The 23,849-nt window shown below is 37.2% G+C and overlaps 2 protein-coding genes across 2 annotated transcripts; both read left to right on the plus strand.

Moving 5' to 3' along the window:
• The first annotated feature begins 1,069 nt into the window (after positions 1-1,069).
• LOC306843239 (MOB kinase activator 2-like) lies at positions 1,070-7,512 on the plus strand. Its single transcript, XM_079374593.1, has 5 exons — positions 1,070-1,447; positions 4,992-5,143; positions 5,798-5,894; positions 6,491-6,615; positions 6,704-7,512. The coding sequence occupies exons 1-5, from the start codon at positions 1,338-1,340 to the stop codon at positions 6,934-6,936; spliced, it is 717 nt and encodes a 238-aa protein (XP_079230719.1). The 5' UTR covers positions 1,070-1,337; the 3' UTR covers positions 6,937-7,512.
• A 7,028-nt stretch (positions 7,513-14,540) lies between these two features.
• LOC306842871 (protein ADM2-like) lies at positions 14,541-22,086 on the plus strand (the record flags this gene model as incomplete). The annotated part of the gene is made up of 2 exons (XM_079374021.1): positions 14,541-14,611; positions 21,711-22,086. The coding sequence occupies 2 exons, from the start codon at positions 14,541-14,543 to the stop codon at positions 22,084-22,086; spliced, it is 447 nt and encodes a 148-aa protein (XP_079230147.1).
• Between the last annotated feature and the right edge of the window lie 1,763 nt (positions 22,087-23,849).

Raw genomic sequence — 23,849 nt, forward strand, 5'->3', positions numbered from 1 at the left:
TAATAACATGAGTATTATTCTGTAAATGTGTGATTTGTTTTAAAATGTTTAGCCATTCAGTGTCTGATTAACAATGCAAAATTACTATACATCGGTAACACTGTATAATATGGTCACATTTGTTAATGCATTAGCCAACATTAACAATGAGCAATATTTTTTTTACAGCATTTTTAATGTAAGTTCACGATTAACTAACAACTTTTGATTTAAAAAAACAAACATTTAACCTACAGTGGTGTGAAAAAGTGTTGGCCCCCTTCCTGATTTTTTATGTTTTTGCATGTTTGTCACACTTTAATGTTTCAGATCTAACAAATTTAAATATTAATCAAAGATAACACTAGTAAACACAACATGCAGTTTTTAAATGAAGGGTTTTTTTTATGAAGGGAAAACAAAATCCAAACCCACATGGTCCTGTGTGAAAAAGTGTTTGCAAAATTACCCCAAGAGCGCAGCGACGACTCATCCAAGAGATCACAAAAGACCCCACAACAACATCTAAAGAACTGCAGGCCTCACTTGCCTCAGTTAAGGTCAGTGTTCATGACTCCACCATAAGAAAGAGACTGGGCAAAAATGGCCTGCATGGCAGAGTTCCAAGACGAAAACCGCTGCTGAGCAAAAAGAACATAAAGGCTCGTCTCAGTTTTGCCAGAAAACATCTTGATGATCCCCAAAACTTTTGGGAAAATACTCTGTGAACTGATGAGACAAAAATTGAACAAGAATTGAAGGGGGCCAACACTTTTTCACACCACTGTATATTCATGAATGATTCATAAATTATATCTATGTAATACCTTTATATCTACTGTATGTAATACAATTCATGGATTTTAAAAATGTCCAAATGCAAGTTTGGGTTCTCCATACCTGATGATTTGCCTTATGTCATCATGAGCATGAAACCAAAGGAATGAAACAAAACTTCCTAGACTGACAACAATCCTGTGTGAAGTTTACTGAAAGTGAAAGTTCCCCTGGATGTACAAGAGGGCGGTGCCTCAGGTGAAAAGAGGTGGGGCAGCTTGGGGAAGTGGGCGTGACTTTGAGTGTGTGTGTAAGAGAGTAAATATTTTTCACTACTGGTGGAACCTGTCCATCTGCTTCACCGGAGACTGAGCCTGAAGTGTAGGACGCACAAAGAACAGCGGAGAGAACACAAACACATTTACCAGCGAGAAACCAGAAAGAATGCTGGACGGAGCAACAGTCTGGACGTAGACCAAGATGATGTAGATGAAGACGACATGCGGTGTGTTTGTTTACGTGACAGGTCCATTGGTGTGTTAAGAGTCTGAATGAGGCGTGTGTGTTTCTGAGGACCTTTAATGGGTAGAAGCATCCTGGATATGGGGGGATGTCAGAGTTACAGCAGCTCTGATGAAGAGGATGTCAGCGCTCTGAAGGCAAACTACACCAATGTCAGCCTGTTCAAAGTGTGAGTATATACTGCACCTACACACACTAGATAGGCAGTAAAATAAGGAATGCACACATCAGACAAATGTCTGCTGAAGAGATAAGTGCCAGCATATCTTCAGAGAGCGAGAGAGAGAATGTGTGTGAGCATAGCAGTAGTTTCAGTTGGGCTTTGTGTTGGAAAAAGGCTCAAAGTCAAAGGAAACTTCTACAAGCCCATGTGTGTTTGTGTGAAAACATGGGCCCTCTGCTCAAGGGTTTATGGGTAAACACACCTGCCGCAACCCGTGCATTTACATATCGCACACCCATGCATGAGTGCAACTGGTCATTTAAGAAAAAATGCACTGCTTGATTAGAAAATGTTGTATAAAACCAACACTTTCTCTTTTCGCATAAGCATTAAACACATGAAATAGCCATTTAAAACAAGTACCGTGGCATATGTATTTTGATATGTAATAGTACACTGTAAAAAAAAATCTGTCAAATTCATGGTAAAATACTGGCAGCTGTGGTTGCCAGAATTCTACCGTATAAAATACAGTAGCAACGTTTTAGGATTTACGGTTTTAACTTAAATTTACAGTTTTTTACAGTTAAATACCGTAATTTCTTTAACTGATATAATCTTAATATGCCAACCTATTAAAGTACTGAAATCTGTTTTGTTCTTTTGAAATACACTGATAACCACCAAATGCAGGTGATGATGAGAAAGTCACATGATGAGCCAAAGCCCATCACAAGCAACTTTTAAACAATAGCATTTACAGAAGGTGCAGATGCAGTGTCATTCATACAAGCACTAAACACCATCATGGTGAGACTCCTTAAAATGAAATATGCTATAAACATTAATTTAACAACATTATATGTAACATACAACCCTAATAAACATACCTGATAAGAAAAAACTAAGAAGAAACATAGTTATTTCAAAGAAAAAACGTCAAATTCAAACAGAATTTGAAATGGAACGCAGGGAATTCTGGGAACATCAGTTTACGGTTTTTCCCTGTAAATTTTACAGGACGTTTCCGTTAACCATGTAACAGGTTTTTACCGTAGCATTTTCACAGTTTTTTACCGTTAAATCACAATCATTTTTTACAGTGTACAGTTACATGGCACTCGCATATTATATGCACAAAAACATGGTATGTACATTATAAATATCATTGTATTTGTAGGTACTTTTGTAGGTCAGTCACCTCTAAATTAGAAAGACATGGCTCTTTTACTTGTTAATATTTTAAACTGCTGTATCTAACGTCCCCTTCATCTAATAGAATCTAACCTCACATCAAGGAAATACTAAAAATAACTATTCAAATTGTTCGTTTTTTAAGTTTCCCACTAAACAAACATGAAGTTACACAAGCTATTTATTATTTATGACTACAGCCATAAAATGTGCATTACAAAAATTGGAAAACAACAAACAAAACTAATATATATACACACACTGTATTGCCAAAAGCATTGGGTCACCTCCTTCTAATGAACATGTTTGACTACTTTAGTAATTTCTATGAGTACAAATCTTAATGTTAAAGCATGCAACGATATTCTATGGAATTGTGTGCTTCTAATTTTATAGCAACAGTTTGGACAGGACCCTTTTCTATTCTAACATGACAGTGCCTCTGTGTATAAGACACGGTTCAAAAAGACATGATTGATTCAGTCAGTGTGGAAGAACTTGACTGGTCTGCAGAAAGCCAAGTCCTGATCCCAGCTGAACTCCTCTGGTGTGACTTTATATGCAGACCTTGAGCCAAAAACTCATCACCAAACACCAATGACTTGTATATAAGAGTACTGTCATTTTAGATACGTCCAAAACTGTTGCAACAGAGATGGAAATACAATTTTTAAACGCATGAATTATATTTTCATCTTTTTTGCCACAGTTTTGTTAGAGCCTTTTTCTGTTCTAAAGAAGGGGGTATCCCAACACTTTTGTCCTTATAGTGTCAATACAAGTCATTGGTGTTTGGTGATGAGTTTTTGGCTCAAGGTCTGCATATATATATATATATATATATATATATATATATATATATATATATATATATATATATATATATATATATATATATATATATATATATATATATATATATATATACACATACATAAACACACACACACATATATAAGTGAACATATTTACATAATACACTTGCAATAATAATTAATACGTGCATCTATATTTATTTTTGAAAAGTACTAAAAAACATTACATCTTCTCTATTGTCCATTAAAGGCATGGTAAACATAGTATTTCAGCACAGTGATGAGATGTGCTGCAGGTGATGCCTGAGGGATCTTACTGAAAATACCTCTCATCAGAGTGACTGATTTAGATGAAATCATGCGATAATGCAACAGGGTGTGATGAGAATCTCATCAGCTTTAAAAAAGGTGATGCTTACATCAGTAGGTAATGAGCAAAAAGCTGAACCTCTGTGTGTGCTATAGACATAAGTATCCAGGTGTTTTTGGAAAACCACATGGCAGATATTCCACCTCACAACCTGTTTTAATCAGTCAGGTCAAGGCTACCGTCTCAAATCTCCCACAACACACACTATCGGTTATTTCAAGGCTGAATTCAGAGGTCTGTTTTCTCTTCGTTCACACACTCAGCGTGGTCTGTCAGGCTAGTGTGTGTGTGGTTTTTCTCATTTGCATGAATGCAAATTACAAGCGCTGTCTACAGTAGAAAGCCACACTCTTTCCAGTAAGAATGTGCTGATTGCTCACTAATGCTGTCGGAAAACACAACCTCCTTCAGCACATACAGTAATCGACCAGCCCCATGTGCACACATGATAAACTAAACCCCTGTATATCCTTGTGTAACGTCACACTGTGTGTGTTCACAAACTGTTTGCTATTTGCTCAACAGCATAACTATTTGAACACAAATTATCTAGCAGACAAGCTCACTGCAAAAGAATTTCACATTTCCCATCGCAAAGCCAGACTGCCTTCATACTTATATATATATATATATATTCATGCAGCTATATAACAGCACATTTTAAATGAGGTTTATTTTATGCATTACCCCTCTTCTCCAGCTTGCTTCTTAATCTAGTTGTCAAATAAACCTGGCATTGTATTTTACAAATATTGTGAGGAGCATCTTGCTGCAGCCCACAAGCTCCAGGGCGTGGTTGTATCCAACTCCTCCCACCTTACATATACCTAAACCAACCCATCTCCACCCCCTCATCCCTAAACCCACCCATCTCCACCCACTAGATGTGGATCCAACCACGCCCCCTGGATCTTGTGGGCTGCAGCAAGCCCTACTTGAATATTGTTGGCTCCTTAATAAATTGCTTTTTTCCTTTTTTGTAAATCACTTTGGATAAAAACATCTACTAAATGCATAAATGTTTAAAATGACTCTATTTGACCCTCCATTCCTGGTCATATTGCGCACAATTGATTAGTGTTTGTGTAGTGTAAATTTATGCATATAAAAAGAGCTTTTATCAAAATGGATTATTATCATCGAGTATCCTGTTGACTGTGTGTGTTGACAGAAAGAATAATAGTCTACATATAGTCCCGTCTGCTGAGGTCAAACCTTACCTGAAAGATCACTTCCTGTCCAAACGCATCACTGATCTCGACCTTCTGACCCTCTCTGCCCTGCCGCACGGCCTCGACCAGCAGGAGTGGATAGCAACAAACAGTGAGTATTCAAACACACAAACAAAATGTAAAAAATTAATGTCAGAAACCACCATATTAAAATTAATTAAAACTATTATTTTTTTTAAAAACTAGGTGTGTGTGTATAAATATATATATATATATATATATATATATATATATATATATATATATATATATATATATATATATATATAGCGTAATTAAATACACGCGCATACACATACACACACACGAGTCAGAGTGCACATAATGCCAGTTAAATACCCAGTGATTAAAATATGACGACACACTCAACAGTGTCATCCGAGAGAGCAATTCAGAGCTGAGACAATACACTAGAGACTGAAACATGTCAAATATTTCTCAACATATGTATAATGTTCAGAAAAGCATAAAGGAATGATGGGAATGTATGGGCTTGGCTCACATATCTAAACATTTGAATAAAGGCTGGTCTGTAGCTCAACTTATTCTGACCTGGAACCACCCACTTACAATGAAAAAAAACAAACAAATACACAACAAAAATGGTATGTGCAAAGAAAAAACACAGTATGAGACAGAAGCAATTTTTGTTTGCACTATGCATCAGATAGTTTGGCAGAGGTCTGTGGGTTTGTTAGGCTCTGTGTGTGTAATGCGTGTTAACTCATCTTACCATCTCTTCCAGCGGTGTCGTTTTTCCAGCACACAACGCTCTTCTTCAGCGCTCTGTCTGATTGTTGCTCAATGACCACGTGTCCAGCAGCCAAGACCTCAGGAAACATGTGAGCAGAACAAACACACTTCATTACAGCTAGATAAAAGAGACTAATAACTTAATTCACAGCTTAAATAAAGGCAGAAAATGTGGCATATGTACACCTTACCAAATACTGCCTAAGCAACAGTTTATTGTAGTTAACAATACAATATCACAACAGTTTTACAATAGTAGCTCTGTAGTCAATATGGTATTTTGATGGAAACTACACTAAGACGAAGATCAGATTAAACAAAACAAAAAATGTATGAAACAATATGATTTGTCAAGCATGGATACAGATATCAACACCTAATGATGACAATCATTTTAAATAATTTTTTTAAAATCCCTAAACCATCATTACATAAGTAGCTTTGTTGTCACATAACAAAACAACAGCAGTGACAGCAAAAACACCAAGAATAGTACAAAAATGCAACTGTATAATTCATGCAGCAGCACTATTACAGTAAATATACAAGAGATTACTGTGATAACACAGATCATTATAGTGATTCCACATGTTAATCACGGAATACAGTCATATAATAATCATCAGCTGCAAAAAATATTGCATGGTTGCAATTGCAATTTTTTGTCGTTTGTTTGTCTTTTCAGTTTGTATGAATGGACAGACGAACAGGGGAAGAAACTGAAGTGTTCAGCTCCCATCTACATCGACTACGCCTTGTCCTACATCCAGGAGATACTCACAGATGAGCGTGTGTTTCCCATCAAGGCTGGTATGTAGTTCTCACAATCAGAATTTGCCTTAATGAGCTGAAAATGATCTGAACACACAGAAGTGACTGTGTTTATGTGTGTGTTTAGGTTCAGCGTTCCCTTCTGGATTCATGTTTCTGATACAGAAGATCTTTGTGATGCTCTTCCGCACGCTGGCTCACCTGTTCAGCGTTCACTACCAGGACGCCATCGCCGTGGAGATACATCCGCACCTCAACACGGTCTTCACACACTTCATCACCTTCAGCCACATGTTCAGACTGCTGGAGCCTTCAGAGACGGCACCGATCGACGAGCTCTTCGCCGTGCTCACACACTGATTCACAAACACAAGGAATATACACGTGAGGTCTTCACAAAAAGGCACAGCATGAGCCTGTGAATCATAAAATTCACAAATGGGACACTCTGTAGCATTGGCACATAATGGACACGTGCAAGTGAAGACCACAAGACTGTGAGCCCACATCAAGTGCACTATTTAGGGCAGTTCCTATTTTGATGTTATTTTGAAGAATCCCTTTTTCCCTTTGATGTTTTGACCCAGTAGAATTAGAATGTGTCATATATATGTGTCATATCATCAAGGATGCATTAAATTGATCGGTAACAGTAAATACATTTATAGTGTTACAAAAGATTTGTTTCAAATAAATTGTGTAGCCTACTTATTCTATTCATCAAAGAAAAAAAAAAAAAAACAAGCAGCACTGTTTTCAACATTAATAACATGGCTGCTGAAATATCAGCTTTGCCTCACAGGAATAAAAATATATTAAAATACAAAACCTCTTAAATTGTAATAATAAAATATAACTATTTTCGATCAAATAAATGCAGCTGTGGAGGGCATAAAAGAGACTTATTTCACAAGCATTAGAAATCTTACCGACCTCAAACTTTTGAACTGTGTATTTTTGAATTAATCACAAACACATCATTTTCTAATCAGATACGACGCGATAATACGACAAAAGTTTTCCCGAGTTTTTATCCAAAACCAGTCTCGAGACGCGACTCCTATTTCTGTAGCTCCGCCCATTCTGAAATCTCATTGGTCTGTTCAGGACGCACTGAGAAAGGCATTTAAACAGTCTGTGCTACTGCACACCATCACTGAGATACTATATCATGGACATTTGTTCCGTATCATTTCACACGCATCATTTTTCTGAGTTGAACATAATCACAATGATTCACACAAAACACCTCTAGAAATTTAGTCTGATAGAATGTAGCCATAATATACTGTTGATGGTCTTATATGGGTTTAGTGTTCGTTCGTGTTCCTGTATGTTGAAAGATAAAGAGAGAGATCAGATGTTTCTTCTCGATCCTAAGCATTCATAAATGAACAGCCCTGAGGATATTAGAAATATAGACATGAATACACACCGCTGAGAGCTGGTCTGAATGGTTCCCAAGAGGAATTAGATCCGTTTATACACACACACACAGACACACACACACACACACACACACGTTGGTTTTTGTGGTTTATGGGGACTCTCCATAGGCGTAATAGTTTTTATACTGAACAAACTGTGTGCTATTGCCCTACACCAACCCTACACCTAAACTTAGCCCTCACAGGACACTTTTTAGATTTTCAAAAAAAAACACCATTTAGTATGTTTAAGCCTTTTGAATTACGGGGACATAGGCAGTGTCCTCATAAACCACCTTCATATTGTAATACCTCTGTCATACCCATGTCATTATACGAATGTGTGTCCTCATAAACCACATAAACATGCACACACACACACACACAGACACACAGACACACACATCACATTCAGCCATTGTAATGCATCAGTGTATTTATTACTTTGCTTTTTTTATCTTGTGCAAAGTAAGAAGGAACAAAATTTTGGGATGAGAGACTGTTACATTTGTCAAACACACAAGATAGTATATTAGTATAGGCTACTGTTATATACAGTATACTGCTTTAAAAAATACTATATCATTCAGTAGCCTATGCAAAACGTTTCAAACAGTAGCTAGACTGATGAATGCTAGACTGTGGTCACATGACCTAACCACATTACATGTTTATAATTCCAGTGAGTGAATAATTAACAGATCCGTTATTTTGCATTTTAAGTCCATGTTTGTGTAAAAATGAGTTTACTTATAAGTTCAGTCAAATGATCATGTCATGACAAGTAAAGCGCATGGCGTTGAAGGATACAGGCCAGTGAAGTGTGCTCTGTTGTATACCACACATTTAGGCTAAGGTAGATATCAATTCATGCATATAAAGAAAATATACATATTATACAGAGTATACATACTATATGCTGTAGAAGCAGTATACTAGTATTTCAAACACTCCTGGAGGAGCAACAAATACACTTGATGCTGTACTTTTCACAGGTCTAGTCTGATATACTGTAGCATACTGCTGTTACTAAATAGTATGAGTAGTATGATACCATGCAATTCCAAATGCTGACTATGTCTGCGTCCCAATGTGCATGCAATCCATCCTAAATTCTATGTGATATTAGTAATTTTCAATACTATTTAGGACAGATAGCGTGGATAGTATGCAATTTTTTTTTTATTAAGTGAACATAAATGTGTTGTTCCAGCAGGGGGAAGCAAAGGGAAACTCATTGAAAAAGACTTGCACCATCCACCACAGGACCAACACACTCCTATTACCCTAAAATCTGCTGAGCACTAAAGTTATGGAGATTTGAAACGCGCGCACACACACATATTTAATCAAAAGACTTGACTCCAAAGGGCTGTTAGCACTACATTATGAAACAGTGTTTGGATAAGAAGTTGAAATAAAGGCCTTGACCATTGAAACATCTCATAAGTGCACAGATGTGATTGGTTGATTCATCTTTCAGGGCACCTGCTGATGGACTGAGATTGGAGGAGTGAACAGGGTGGGTGTACAGTAAAGTACTGTAACTGTGCGCAGTAGACTGCTGTGTCTTGTTCCAGTAAAACACTACAGTAATATCAGCCTCTCAGTGACTCTGTAAAAGAGCTTTTGGAAGAAACGGAGAGTCTATATTGTGTTTAGGTTTAAAATCGTGTTGGATCAGAGGTACTTTTCAGGGTAACCCTCAAACTCTTAAAAAATAATAATCTTTTTCTACAAAAAAAAAAAAAAAAAAAGTTTGGTAACAGGGTTAAATGGTTCAATATTTGTTCATTCAGAAAATGGTTGGAGATTAGTTTTATTTATTATTTTTATATTTTTTTTAAAATGCAGCAGAAAGGATGAAATTGATGTAAATTTTGTAAACTTCATGGGAGGTGTTAATTTGTATTACATTTTATACTAGATAAAAATATAACATATCAAATAGTGTTTTAAAATATGCAGTTTATTTGTGCATCTATGGTTTAAAAATGAAATGCTCCATATCTGGAGTGAATTGGAAATATTGATCTGATTTAGATGGATCAGAGATTAATCTAGCTCTCATCTGAATTTAATCAGGAACAATACACCATTTGAATTCTCAACATTATTTTAATAGGATTATAGTAAAACTGTGCTGAGTTTCATATTATAATAGTGTATAATAATGAAGAGAAGAGAGACACTTGGACAGACACACAAATATACACTTACACACACAAGCAGGCAGCTCTGTCTGAGAACTGAGGCATGAATGCAAGCATATCCTGTTGCTGTCTGACCCATGACGCAGAACACCACACACACACACACACACACACACACACACACACACACACACACACACGCGCACACACACGCGCGCTCAGGAGGCGTCTGCAGAAGCCAAACCAGTTCAAGGGCTAGTGGTAATTATTTATATTGCATGAAAACGCAAGCGTTACTTATCTTGTCCTGAAAATCATTTACAATCACAAGTCACAAGAGTAACAAAGAATAAAGCAAATGCACAAAAATATTTCATATAAGTGATATATTTTTACAAAATGCATCTAGTAAATTAAACTAATAAAATATTTTTTTTCCAAATAACGAGACACCCAAGTTTATGACATCATTTATAAGACTGAGTTAAAATAAACATCCTCTGAATACGTGTCTCTGAACACACTGACATAAAAACAAACTTGACCTTTATGCTGCTAAGAATAACAATCGAAAACACTCATTTAGTGCTGATATAAAATTTAGACAATCGCATTGCTCCAAAAATCACACTAAGGCCAAAGTATATCTGTAAAATTACCTTAAACTAGATTCACAACAGAGAGACCGAAACACACGAGCACCAGTCACACACTCGTGGAGTCTCATCTGTGACTGACTCTTATCAACATCAACTCAGCTGTTAATACTCTCCAAAATCCTCTTTAAAAGAGCACAGGACACATTGAGCTCTATAAAACCAAACACACACTTCTGTTATTGTCTCTGACCTTTAAATTAAGCTACAACGTCACACCTGACAGATCAATTATATTTTTCTTTTATGCCACATAAAGACCTGACATAAGCTGAACGCTTGAAACTATTTCCCTCGAGAACCAGCATGTTCCTGTACACAAATATACTTGAATAAAAAAGACCAGTGTTTTAAAGTGAAATCCTACCAAGAGCCAGATAGGATTTACATATTGAATAAAAATTGTGTTTTGTGCACAAAACACATTAAATTATTTAAAACAAAGTCTACATTTTATTTATATTTCACCACAACATTCCATCTCTGGGGGGTGAAAACTTTTTGGATTTGAAGATCAGGGTAAATTATTTTGTCTTCTAGGAAACATTCTGTAGCTTCTGAAGGGCAGTACTAAATTAAAAAATATGATATTTAGGTAAATTAAGAAAAATTTACACATTTTCACTCTGTTCAAATGGTTTTCACTTTTGACTTCAACTGTGTATGTATGTATATGTATTATATATATATATACACACACACACACACACACACACACACAGTGATTTTTATGTTTTTGCACACACTTTAATGTTTCAGATCAAACAAATGTAAATATTAATCAAAGATAACACAAGTAAACACAACATGCAGTTTTTAAATGAAGGGTTTTTTATGAAGGGAAAACAAAATCCAAACCCACATGGCCCTGTGTGAAAAAGTGTTTGCCCCCTACATCCACCCCCCTCCCCCCTGTTAAAAGTTCAGTTTCTCTAGCCACACCCAGGCCTGATTACTGCCACCTGTTCACAATCAAGAAATCACTTAAATAGGACCTGCCTGACAAAGTGAAGTAGACCAAAAGATCCTCAAAAGCTACACATCATGTTGAAATCCAAAGAAATTCAGGAACAAATGAGAAAGAAAGTAATTGAGATCTATCAGTCTGGAAAAGGTTATAAAGCCATTTCTAAAGCTTTGGGACTCCAGCGAACCACAGTGAGAGCCATTATCCACAAATGGAGAAAACATGGAACAGTGGTGAACCTTCCCAGGAGTGGCCGGCCGACCAAAATTACCCCAAGAGCGCAGCGACGACTCATCCAAGAGGTCACAAAAGACCCCACAACAACATCTAAAGAACTGCAGGCCTCACTTGCCTCAGTTAAGGTCAGTGTTCATGACTCCACCATAAGAAAGAGACTGGGCAAAAATGGCCTGCATGGCAGAGTTTCAAGACGAAAACCGCTGCTGAGCAAAAAGAACATAAAGGCTCGTCTCAGTTTTGCCAGAAAACATCTTAATGATCCCCAAGACTTTTGGGAAAATACTCTGTGGACTGACGAGACAAAAGTTTAACTTTTTGGAAGGTGTGTGTCCCATTACATCTGGCGTAAAAGTAACAGCGTTTCAGAAAAAGAACATCATACCAACAGTAAAATATGGTGGTGGTAGTGTGATGGTCTGGGGCTGTTTTGCTGCTTCAGGACCTGGAAGACTTGCTGTGATAAATGGAACCATGAATTCAGCTGTCTACCAAAAAATCCTGAAGGATAATGTCCGGCCATCTGTTCGTGACCTCAAGCTGAAACGATCTTGGGTTCTGCAGCAGGACAATGATCCAAAACACACCAGCAAATCCACCTCTGAATGGCTGAAGAAAAACAAAATGAAGACTTTGGAGTGGCCTAGTCAAAGTCCTGACCTGAATCCTATTGAGATGCTGTGGCATGACCTTAAAAAGGCGGTTTGTGCTCGAAAACCCTCCAATGTGGCTGAATTACAACAATTCTGCCAAGATGAGTGGGCCAAAACTCCTCCACAGCGCTGTAACAGACTCACTGCAAGTTATCGCAAACGCTTGATTGCAGTTGTTGCTGCTAAGGGTGGCCCAACCAGTTATTAGGTTTAGCACTTTTTCACACAGGGCCATGTGGGTTTGGATTTTGTTTTCCCTTCATAATAAAAAACTTCATTCAAAAACTGCATGTTGTGTTTACTTGTGTTATCTTTGATTAATATTTGATGATCTGAAACAAAGTGTGACAAACATGCAAAAAAAAAAAAAAAAAAAATAAGGAAGGGGGCCAACACTTTCACACCACTGTATACAAAATACACTTCATTTTTTATTTTATGACCTTTGCAATCTTATATTATTACATATAACAACATATTACATGAATTATGAAAGTATAGTCTTATGTGCGTGTTGTAAACAGTGTTGGGAAGGTTACTTTGGCAATGTTATAGGTTACAGATTACAAGTTACCCTACTTAAAATGTAATAAGTAGTGTAACTTTTCAATTACTTTATTAAAGTAATGTAACTGATTACATTTGATTACTTTTCTAAATTTCTGAAGCACAGCCACCACAAAATCAGACTTACTTTTAGTAGAGCGTATAGGACTTGATAGTACAATCCCTTAGAATAATCAGCACTTTGCTAACATCTTGAGTGGACAGTAGGGATAATCACTTCATTGGGGTCATCAGATGGGCACTTGCCTTCCTTGGTGTTTCGTTGATAGGCCCACGACACCTCCAAAGGGGTCAACAGAAACACCTGGCAGCCCAAGCTCTGCTTTTACCCCTCTAGGTCATCTTGCAGCCCATTTGGGATCCTTCCTTTTTATCCACAGCCAGTTGTTGCTTAGCCTCTGACAGCGACCTAATGGCTTGTTGTAAGGCCTGTCCTCTGACTCCCAACAATTTCAGTAGCCTGGCTGTTTCCGTGGCTACAAAACCTCTGCGGGGAGCAACTGGGTTTGCCATCCCCGTTGTACTGCTTCGGCTACTAGGTCTGAAAACGTCAGCCTTTTTCGTTCATTTGCTTCACCAATTGCAGCCTCCCATGGCACAGTTAGCTCCACAATGAACAAGGACTTTTGTGAGGTTGACCACAGTATTAGGTCAGAATGATTTAGATCATTCTGAGATTAAATATAGATTTAAAATCATAAGAAATTGTTTAATAGCTATGACTATTGCTTAAAAAAAGTTAATCTTAAAAAATAAAGCATATACATAAACCCATATAAGAAGTGTTATCGAATAAACGTTATAAACTCCTGAAACATTAATGTTTCATATTTTAGAGCAGTCACTGCAATTTATTAAAGAAATTAAATCAGTTTGAAAAAAATCAGATGTAACCCCCTTAACATTAATCCTTAACATTTTCATAAGGCAGCTAACTGTAATTTAGTCTCAGAGGTCATCTACGGTGATATGAAATTAATTAGTCGCTGTAAGGAGAATACTGATTCATAATAACTGCTTCAAGCCTGAAGTGCAGCATGTGGAGTTACCCGTGTCTCCTCCCTCTCTGTATTTAAGCATCTGCTCCATCCATGAGAGACTTCTGAGTCAGTACAGAGAGTTTCTCCTGCCAAATCAAACAAACTCATTCAGTCTTTTAAAGTAAGGAGTGAACAAGTTTAAAAGTAGCTTTTCGTTAGAACTTTACGAACTTTGTAAGTGAACGACTCTCTTAAGCTGCGCGTCTCTATCTGAGCTGAAGAACATCGTCATCTCAACATTATTCACTGGGACTGTAGAGGATGATGAAAGCCCTGCTGCTCTTCTGTGCGTTTCTGCTGCCTCTGCAAACACTCGCGCTGCCGCTGCGCAACAGGTGAGAGACCTCGGACGCGATCGCATTATAAAAACACCATGATCGATATTCTCAGTATTTAATATTACGATCACTAAGGTTTATATATAGAGTTTGTGGGCATTTTTTGTATGCAAATAAATCTGGTAACAAAATATCTTAATTTTTAACATTAGTTAATGCATTACCCAAAAGCAATGCGAAATGCGAATCAATGCATTTACATCCTTTATTAATCTTTGATAATGTTAGTTAATAAACTATCATGATCGTTTACAGTGCATTAACTAATTTAACAGATACAGATTTTACTGATGCATTTTTAAAATTTAGAATTAAGAAAGATTTATTGTTCAACGTTAGTTCTCGCTAACTAATGCAAACAAATGAAATCTTACTCTAAAGTGTGTTACCATTAGGCTACTCTTATATAAACAGACACAATGCAGACATCACATAGATTACTAAGTTAAAGTTTAAGTATGCATGTTCATGGCAAACCATTTTAACATTCATTACTAGTAGGCTATCTATTGTTAGTATTGACCATTTTTGTTAGTAATACTTATTTTGAATTGCTAATGTGACCCTGGAGCACAAAACCAGTCTTAATTAAGTCAATGAGGTATATTTGGAGCAATAGCCAAAAATTCATTGTGGGGGTCAAAATTATCGATTTATCTTTTATGCCAAAAGTCAGTAGGATATTAAGTAAAGATCATGTTCCATGAAGATATTTTGTACATTTCTTACCATAAATATCTCAAAACTTACATCTCATTTTTGATTAGTAATATGCATTGGTAAGAACTTCATTTGGACAGCTTTAAAGGCGATTTTTTTGCACCCTCAGATTCCAGATAGTTGCATCTCAGCCAAATATTGTCTGATCCTAATAAACCATACATCAATTGAAAGCTTATTTATTCAGCTTTTTTTGACAGTTTTTTTCAAAATTGACACTTAAGACTGGTTTTGTGGTCCAGGGTCACTAATAGTGAATTTTCATAACTTTTTTGTCAAGTAGTTTTTTTTATACCAATTGTAATAAGTATAATAGGAAATATTACTAGGTGGTGTGAATTGAGTTAAATTGGGACACTTGTTTCCAAATAGATGGCTGGGGAAAATGGCCCAATTATCCTGAATTAACCCTACAATACCACTTTGCCGCAAATAAATATTGCCAAACTTAAATGATAGATGCTACTGATACAGTGACTAATAGCAAAGGGAGATAATAGTTTGTAAAGATTAAGTACAAATTAATAATTTAATACTAGTCATAATTGAAGTATTAGTATCTAAAGAATGGGTACTAGTGAAATTGAAAACAATACTAGTCACTATTGGATTACTGTACTAGTATAACTGAAGATTAATAAGACTAATAACAACAATACATATTAGTTAGTTGCAGAATATATGTTGAAATGGCTTGCCACGTGTATGTGTGTGTGCACGCGTGTGGGTGTGACCTGTAGTTCTCTGTGAGATAGTGTGTGTCACTTGACTGTCTGCATTTGGCACAGTGAGCACAAGAGAGACGTACGTGCCACCTGTAACGTAGTTTCTCGGATTTCCCCATCGTGACTGCTTAGTCATGATATGGATCAGGCTATTTCTAACTCTGACTTGCAAAATGCAACATTGAATCATGCCTACAACACAATACACATACTTCCAAAAATCTGCATTAAATATAAAGTATTGAATTAAGTGCTATTCATTTTATACGAGCACACTTTAAGCAAAACGTTTCACAAAATTGAAATGGTAAAACAATAGATATAATAATATAGAAATGTTGCAAAAATGAACAAGTATTTAGACACTGGCTTTTGGTTGAGGAACTGACTTCATATATAAAGCACATACAGCAGTCACTTAAAAGTAGTAGCTAAAATATGCTGGAAAAGCATTATTGTATTTGTTCATATAAATTTTATTGGTATCACTTCGTGTGCAAATACCTTTTGAGCATCACTTCATTTGTTGTAATGATGTCACCTCTGATCTCAAAGCCTGATTGAACACCATCTCAGTGTCTCCCCCTCCTGGTGCTTACAGAATGAATCTGAACATGCAGTGTGTGCCTAATGTGAGAAAAGGTCAAACAGACAGTGTGAGGTCACAAACACAAACACCAAGTGATTTAGGACTTTAATGTTCAACTGGAAATTAAATCCTCTTTTGCGCACACACTCACGCAAGGGCACAATGAATTTATGTAAGGTGGATTTAAGCAGTCCCCCCCCAAATTAACCCCTCTAGCACTGTTTTTAAAAATGTGCATTTAGAGAGTGGATTGCAACATCACTCTTAACAGTTTGTGTGATTAAGATTGGTATTTGTGCATGCTTGCTCAGTTGGGGACACTTCATTTCTAGTGATTATCGTCAATTTGATTTCACAGATACTATTTAAACTAAACTGATATAGACAATGACAACACTGAATTCAATAATGAAATGCCTTTAACTGAAAATTGAGCGTTTAATCTTATTATTATACATTACTGACACTCTATCCTCCAATTTGATACCGTTAAGTGCTTTGACACAATCTGTATTGTTAAAAGCGCTATATAAATAAAGGTGACTTGACATGCTAACATCTCTCTCAGGCCCCATGCAGGGCTCTAATGTGGGAACGCTTCTCAACAATCTCTCTCTCAAACTGAAACTTCCAGACTTCCTCCTAGTCTTCAGAATAAAACATCACAATACGTCTTCTATTCGTCCTCTACAAACCAAGAGACTCTTCACCCGGTGTGCTGTCTTCCATGTGTGTGTGTGTAATCTAGCACCTGAGACTGAAGTGTATGAATGGAGCAGTGATACAGTAGGACTTTAGCTTGGGGCAGAGGCTTAGAAGGGCTTATGCTGGGACCAAGTGATTGAGTAACTGTACCTGGCTGCTGCTCTCTGGCCTGAATTCAATTCAGTGTACATTTATGATGCATAGGGGCATTGCTTATCTAATCATGTGTACAACTAAAACAAAGGGTGTCAAACTAATTAAGATAAGAAGCTGGATTTCATCACAATGCAAAGGAAACCAATTACAAAGTGCATGTAAAAGAAGGAAATATATACAACTTGAAACTAGATCAAAGGAAAGAGTTCACTGATAAAAGAACTCCTGAAATTGAATTAAATTTGAACTGTGCCACCAAACAGGATGCCGAATTGGATTTTTACATTTGAATTTAACAATGCAGAACTGAAAAGAACTGAAACATAAAAAATATATACAGGTCCTTTTAAAAAAATTAGCATATTGTGATAAAGTTAATTATTTTCTGTAATGTACTGATAAACATTAGACTTTCATATATTTTAGATTCATTACAACACAACTGAAGTAGTTCAAGCCTTTTATTGTTTTAATATTGATGATTTTGGCATACAGCTCATGAAAACCCAAAATTCCTATCTCAAAAAATTAGCATATTTCATCCGACCAATAAAAGAAAAGTGTTTTTAATACAAAAAAAAAAAAAGTCAACCTTCAAATAATTACGTTCAGTTATGCACTCAATACTTGGTCGGGAATCCTTTTGCAGAAATGACTGCTTCAATGCGGCGTGGCATGGAGGCAATCAGCCTGTGGCACTGCTGAGGTGTTATGGAGGCCCAGGATGCTTCGATAGCGGCCTTAAGCTCATCCAGAGTGTTGGGTCTTGCGTCTCTCAACTTTCTCTTCACAATATCCCACAGATTCTCTATGGGGTTCAGGTCAGGAGAGTTGGCAGGCCAATTGAGCACAGTAATACCATGGTCAGTAAACCATTTACCAGTGGTTTTGGCACTGTGAGCAGGTGCCAGGTCGTGCTGAAAAATGAAATCTTCATCTCCATAAAGCTTTTCAGCAGATGGAAGCATGAAGTGCTCCAAAATCTCCTGATAGCTAGCTGCATTGACCCTGCCCTTGATAAAACACAGTGGACCAACACCAGCATCACTGACTGTGGGTACTTGACACTGGACTTCAGGCATTTTGGCATTTCCCTCTCCCCAGTCTTCCTCCAGACTCTGGCACCTTGATTTCCGAATGACATGCAAAATTTGCTTTCATCCGAAAAAAGTACTTTGGACCACTGAGCAACAGTCCAGTGCTGCTTCTCTGTAGCCCAGGTCAGGCGCTTCTGCCGCTGTTTCTGGTTCAAAAGTGGCTTGACCTGGGGAATGCGGCACCTGTAGCCCATTTCCTGCACACGCCTGTACACGGCGGCTCTGGATGTTTCTACTCCAGACTCAGTCCACTGCTTCCGCAGGTCCCCCAAGGTCTGGAATCGGTCCTTCTCCACAATCTTCCTCAGGGTCCGGTCACCTCTTCTCGTTGTGCTGCGTTTTCTGCCACACTTTTTCCTTCCCACAGACTTCCCACTGAGGTGCCTTGATACAGCACTCTGGGAACAGCCTATTCGTTCAGAAATTTCTTTCTGTGTCTTACCCTCTTGCTTGAGGGTGTCAATGATGGCCTTCTGGACAGCAGTCAGGTCGGCAGTCTTACCCATGATTGCGGTTTTGAGTAATGAACCAGGCTGGGAGTTTTTAAAAGCCTCAGGAATCTTTTGCAGGTGTTTAGAGTTAATTAGTTGATTCAGATGATTAGGTTAATAGCTCGTTTAGAGAACCTTTTCATGATATGCTAATTTTTTTAGATTTTTGGGTTTTCATGAGCTGTATGCCAAAATCATCAATATTAAAACAATAAAAGGCTTGAACTACTTCAGTTGTGTTGTAATGAATCTAAAATATATGAAAGTCTAATGTTTATCAGTACATTACAGAAAATAATGAACTTTATCACAATATGCTAATTTTTTTAAAAGGACCTGTACAGTATATAACACATTTTTAAATGTTGGCTAGACAAAGGTTTGACAATTTTGAAAAAAAGTTCTTTAAGTTGAAGGGTTTATAAAAGACAGAACAGAATGATGGAACAAAGTGATTGACAGAATGACAGCGAACAGTTGAAAGACAGAACAACAGAATGGCCAGCAGAACAACAGATAGACAGAACGATGGCTAGAAGATAGACATACATACAGAATGACAAACATAACTACCTATATTTACAGACAGAACGACAGACAGGTATATCTGAGCCACAAAATAATCAAGCTAACACAGTGTAAAAGCTCTTAATGACGTAGGTGTGTGTGTGTTGCTCAGGAAAGGCTTGACAGCATTTAGGCTGATGTGACCTTCACATGAGGGAAAGCAGTGTGTGTTTTGTTGGTAAGCAGTGTGTGTAGCGCATGTTAAATGAGGAGCGTGTTTTGGAAACTCCAATGATTCTGAGCTTGTTCAGTCTTTCTGACTCTGGCCCACATTTAATGATATGTACAAGCAAGTGGGAGACCAGAACACACACACACACACACACACACAGAGAGAGAGGTACTGACCCTGAGCCCCGGCGGTCCCACATCTCCGGTTCTGCTACAGACTCATTAGAACTGTTCCAACACACACGTAATGCCAGCTATTCAGGAGCTGCTCACAGTGGTGCTCGTGCAGCTGAAGTGAGTTTAAAGCTGACTGGCATGTAATAAAATTATCTACTTCAGTCACATCTCAATTATGCATATTATAACCCAAGTTTAACAGATACTATAACTACACCATTTGACACCTAAAAGACTTAATTATTTTTATTTTTTTTACATATTACAACTATAAAAGTACGAATTTCTTTCAAAACAAATTTAAAGTTTATAGAAATGTAGAAAGGTATAGTATCATAGTCTTCAAATCAAGCGCTAAACAAAGGTTTACAGTGGACCTATGATATAACCATTAAATGCTCCTTATGACCGGAAACCCACAGTGATCGGAAATGTTTTTGAAACTTTGTGTGGACAGTGAAAGTGATTGTGTATGTGTGTGTTATACTACAGCCAGTCCAAACTAATCCTTTTCAGAAACATCTGATTCAGATTAGATTTAAAGTATTACCCTATACCCCATAATAATGCTCGACGTAAACATAGCTTATAACACCCACTGGAAATTACACTTAAATACATACATACAGATACTCAAGTCATGCTTAGTAACATTTGTTATATATACATTTTATTATACTCACAAACATAAATATATAAAATTCAAATAAACAAATTCAAATGCTGTACAAACAGCTAACAATTCAGGAATACTGCAGTACAAACATCTCCGAAAAATAAAATCTCATATAATCTCCTTCACCTGCAGGTTTGCCAGGGATGTAGATCTCTGCCAGGTGCATGATGGGTATTAGTGCCAGTTTATTTATGAGCTACAAAACACAAGTCAAAGGTGTTTAAGCAATCTGACATGTGAGTGTCTGGCTCAACCAACGCCACGGGATTACCTGACCGGCTGAATAATGGCAGATGTTTGGAATTTATCTGGAAAATAATATTATTTAGGCAATTAATGTGCTGCTGCAAGATTTGCTTTGAAACCAATTTAATAATTCACTCACAAATAATTAATAATTCAATCACAAATAATTACAAAGAAACAAAACAAAATCAAATGTGAAATTTTAAAGCAGAAAAACTTTGTAAACAATCTTTTTTTTTATTTAAAACTTCTGAAAATAATTTTATACAGTGTAGTGATGCAGCAATTACAAACTTCACCTTCAATAACTGATGCACATATAAAATAACTGAATTAATAGCAAATATAGTGCCAAACAGTCACAGAATCCCTCCAACACAGTGGGAGACCCCAGTCTAACAATTTTACAACCCCTCAGTTTCATTTTTACCAATATTAAAAAAAAAAAAAAAAAAAAAAAAAAAAATGCTCTGAATGTCTCCTGAGGAGCCAGACTTGAAGACAGGGAAGCACGTGAAGGAGTGCGTGTCCTAGAGCGAGGGAATATTAGCGCATGCCACAAATAACTTGGACTACAGCCAGAGTAACGCTTGATTAATAACAGGCTCCAAATAGTCCACCTAACATGGTCTTAATGCTGCCAAGCCTCTGAATTTAATACTTAAACTACGTCAGCTTCTATGTGAATGTCTGAATGATGTAATTAAATAGATCTGGACAATGTGTGCATGCGCTTCACTGGTGGTCAACCAAACAATTTCTCTTTCTCTCACCAGATCGAGTTTTCCCAGCAAACCCGGGAAGCTTCCAGAAACACAGGGTGATAATGCCATGGAAACCATCACCATTCCTTCAATAGCTTCGAGTGCCGGGGCAAGAGAGCGCCGTGCGGTCTGGAGGGCCCTCCTGCATAAAGGACCCCCGGCGAAACAGACCAACGCACCGGCCAATCAAAACAGGGAACATTTCCGGGAACGTCGGCATGTCCTCAGAGGGTCACGAGGTCACCCGCAGGGTCAGCTGATGCGTGTGGGATGCATCCTCGGCACTTGCCAGGTACAAAACCTCAGCCACCGTCTCTATCAGCTGAACGGCCAAAGCGGACGGCAAGACGCGCCAATCAATCCCAGAAGTCCACATAGTTATGGATAAGACTATGAATGACCACACAGTAAAAACCTATCCAAAAATGTGACTACAGAAGACCACCGACACCAGCGGGCAACCAATCAACAATTGGCGTAATCAATTTACAGGCGTCCTGTCATGAGAAATCGAATTCTCTTGATCTTTTGAAATAAAAGAGTCATTCAAGTCTTACTGCAATTTTAAGAACTCTGAACTTCTTTCCCTAAACAAACATTGAGACAAAAACAACTCGCTATGAACTTCTGCTACTTTGACGTCATCTAATATTAACATACGGTATGATCGCCAACGTTAACCTGCAAGCTTCTAGTAAGTAAGGAGAATGTGAGATATTACTCCTAAACACCAGAGGAAATAACGAGAAGTGTATAAAATGAGAGGAAAGTTTGAGAAACCTGCCTGTGTGTAGCACCTACAGCTCATTTCAGCATGGATTGTTTAATGAATCTCTTTAATGTCTTAAAGCAACTTTGGAGCCAATAGAAAACACTACAAAAAAAAAAAACAACTTAGTGGATCTCAGGGAAGAAAAAAAAATGTAAACATTATATACCCCCCTTTAACAATCAATTGTTAAATTCTTAATATTAATATGAATAAATTCTTAATATTTCCCACTTTTGATCCTTCATGCCCTTCCGTAATGAAGTGACTTGAACCTTCATTATCTTTACAGTAAACCCACACGGTCTCTCGCTCGCTAAGCCAGGACAAATCGCCCTTGACTGAGCCACCTAAAGCCGAACAGAGCTCCAATGTGAACATCTTAAGAGTAAACATCCTGTATTTGGACACTTAAGCTGTACTTATTTATGAATCTAAATAAATTAGATAACATATCAAACCAAAGGTTATTTAAAAGGGAGATCGGAAATGTGGAAATCAGAGGGCTAATTTTTCAGTGAATAACTTAAAGTTTTATCAACGTTGTTCAAAGATGATTGAAATTGCAAAAATGCTCCAAAAATTGCAGTTAGTTCTGAGAAAAAGCTCAGTATTTTCTTGCAGATACCATTCGGTTTGATATTTTGTCATCTTAACAATAACTGTTTTTAAACAGGTTTCCGGAGCTCTTCTCCCATCAGCCATTGGCTGGACAAACATAGTCCCGCCCCCAAACTCACACTATTGGCTGAGCCAACGTCAACTTCTTGGGCCGCTCAGACCAACAGAGTAATGTTACAAGCGTCACAGACTCACACTGTTTACACTCTTTGGGGAAATTAAAGTCTTATAGCGGTCTCTGCACTTTACACTAGGATTGGAGAAAGTATTTTCACTTTGAAAAATGACACAGCCACTTTAAGTGTCCACATACCTTTTGGGACCACTGTATATTCTCATTTCAACCTTTAAAACGTCAAATCTTCATCCATAAAGCTCTTAAACTTTCAACACTGTCTGATCGTGGATGTTGCACATGCCAGTCTCACAACATAAAACACAAATACAAATAAAACATGGGCGACAAATATAAGCAATTCTCTGGCCAAACAAACACACACACACACACACACACATATTCACACACTTATACACACACCTTCAGTTTGTCATAGTGTGTCAGTGGTGGAATGTCTGCTATCCTTATGTTCACTTATAGGTCAAATGTTTCTATTAAACAAAGCACTTTAAAAGCAACATGATCAATCTCCTTTAATGGCATTGACTTGAATGGAAGAGATGTTATTTAATTGTAAGTTAACAAAAGCTTGTGTAAACATTTTGCAAGTGTATAATGACTGAGTGTTTGTAGTTATGTGTCA

Source organism: Barbus barbus, assembly GCF_936440315.1.
Source record: "Barbus barbus genome assembly, chromosome: 23".
NCBI classification, from domain to species: Eukaryota; Metazoa; Chordata; class Actinopteri; order Cypriniformes; family Cyprinidae; genus Barbus; species Barbus barbus.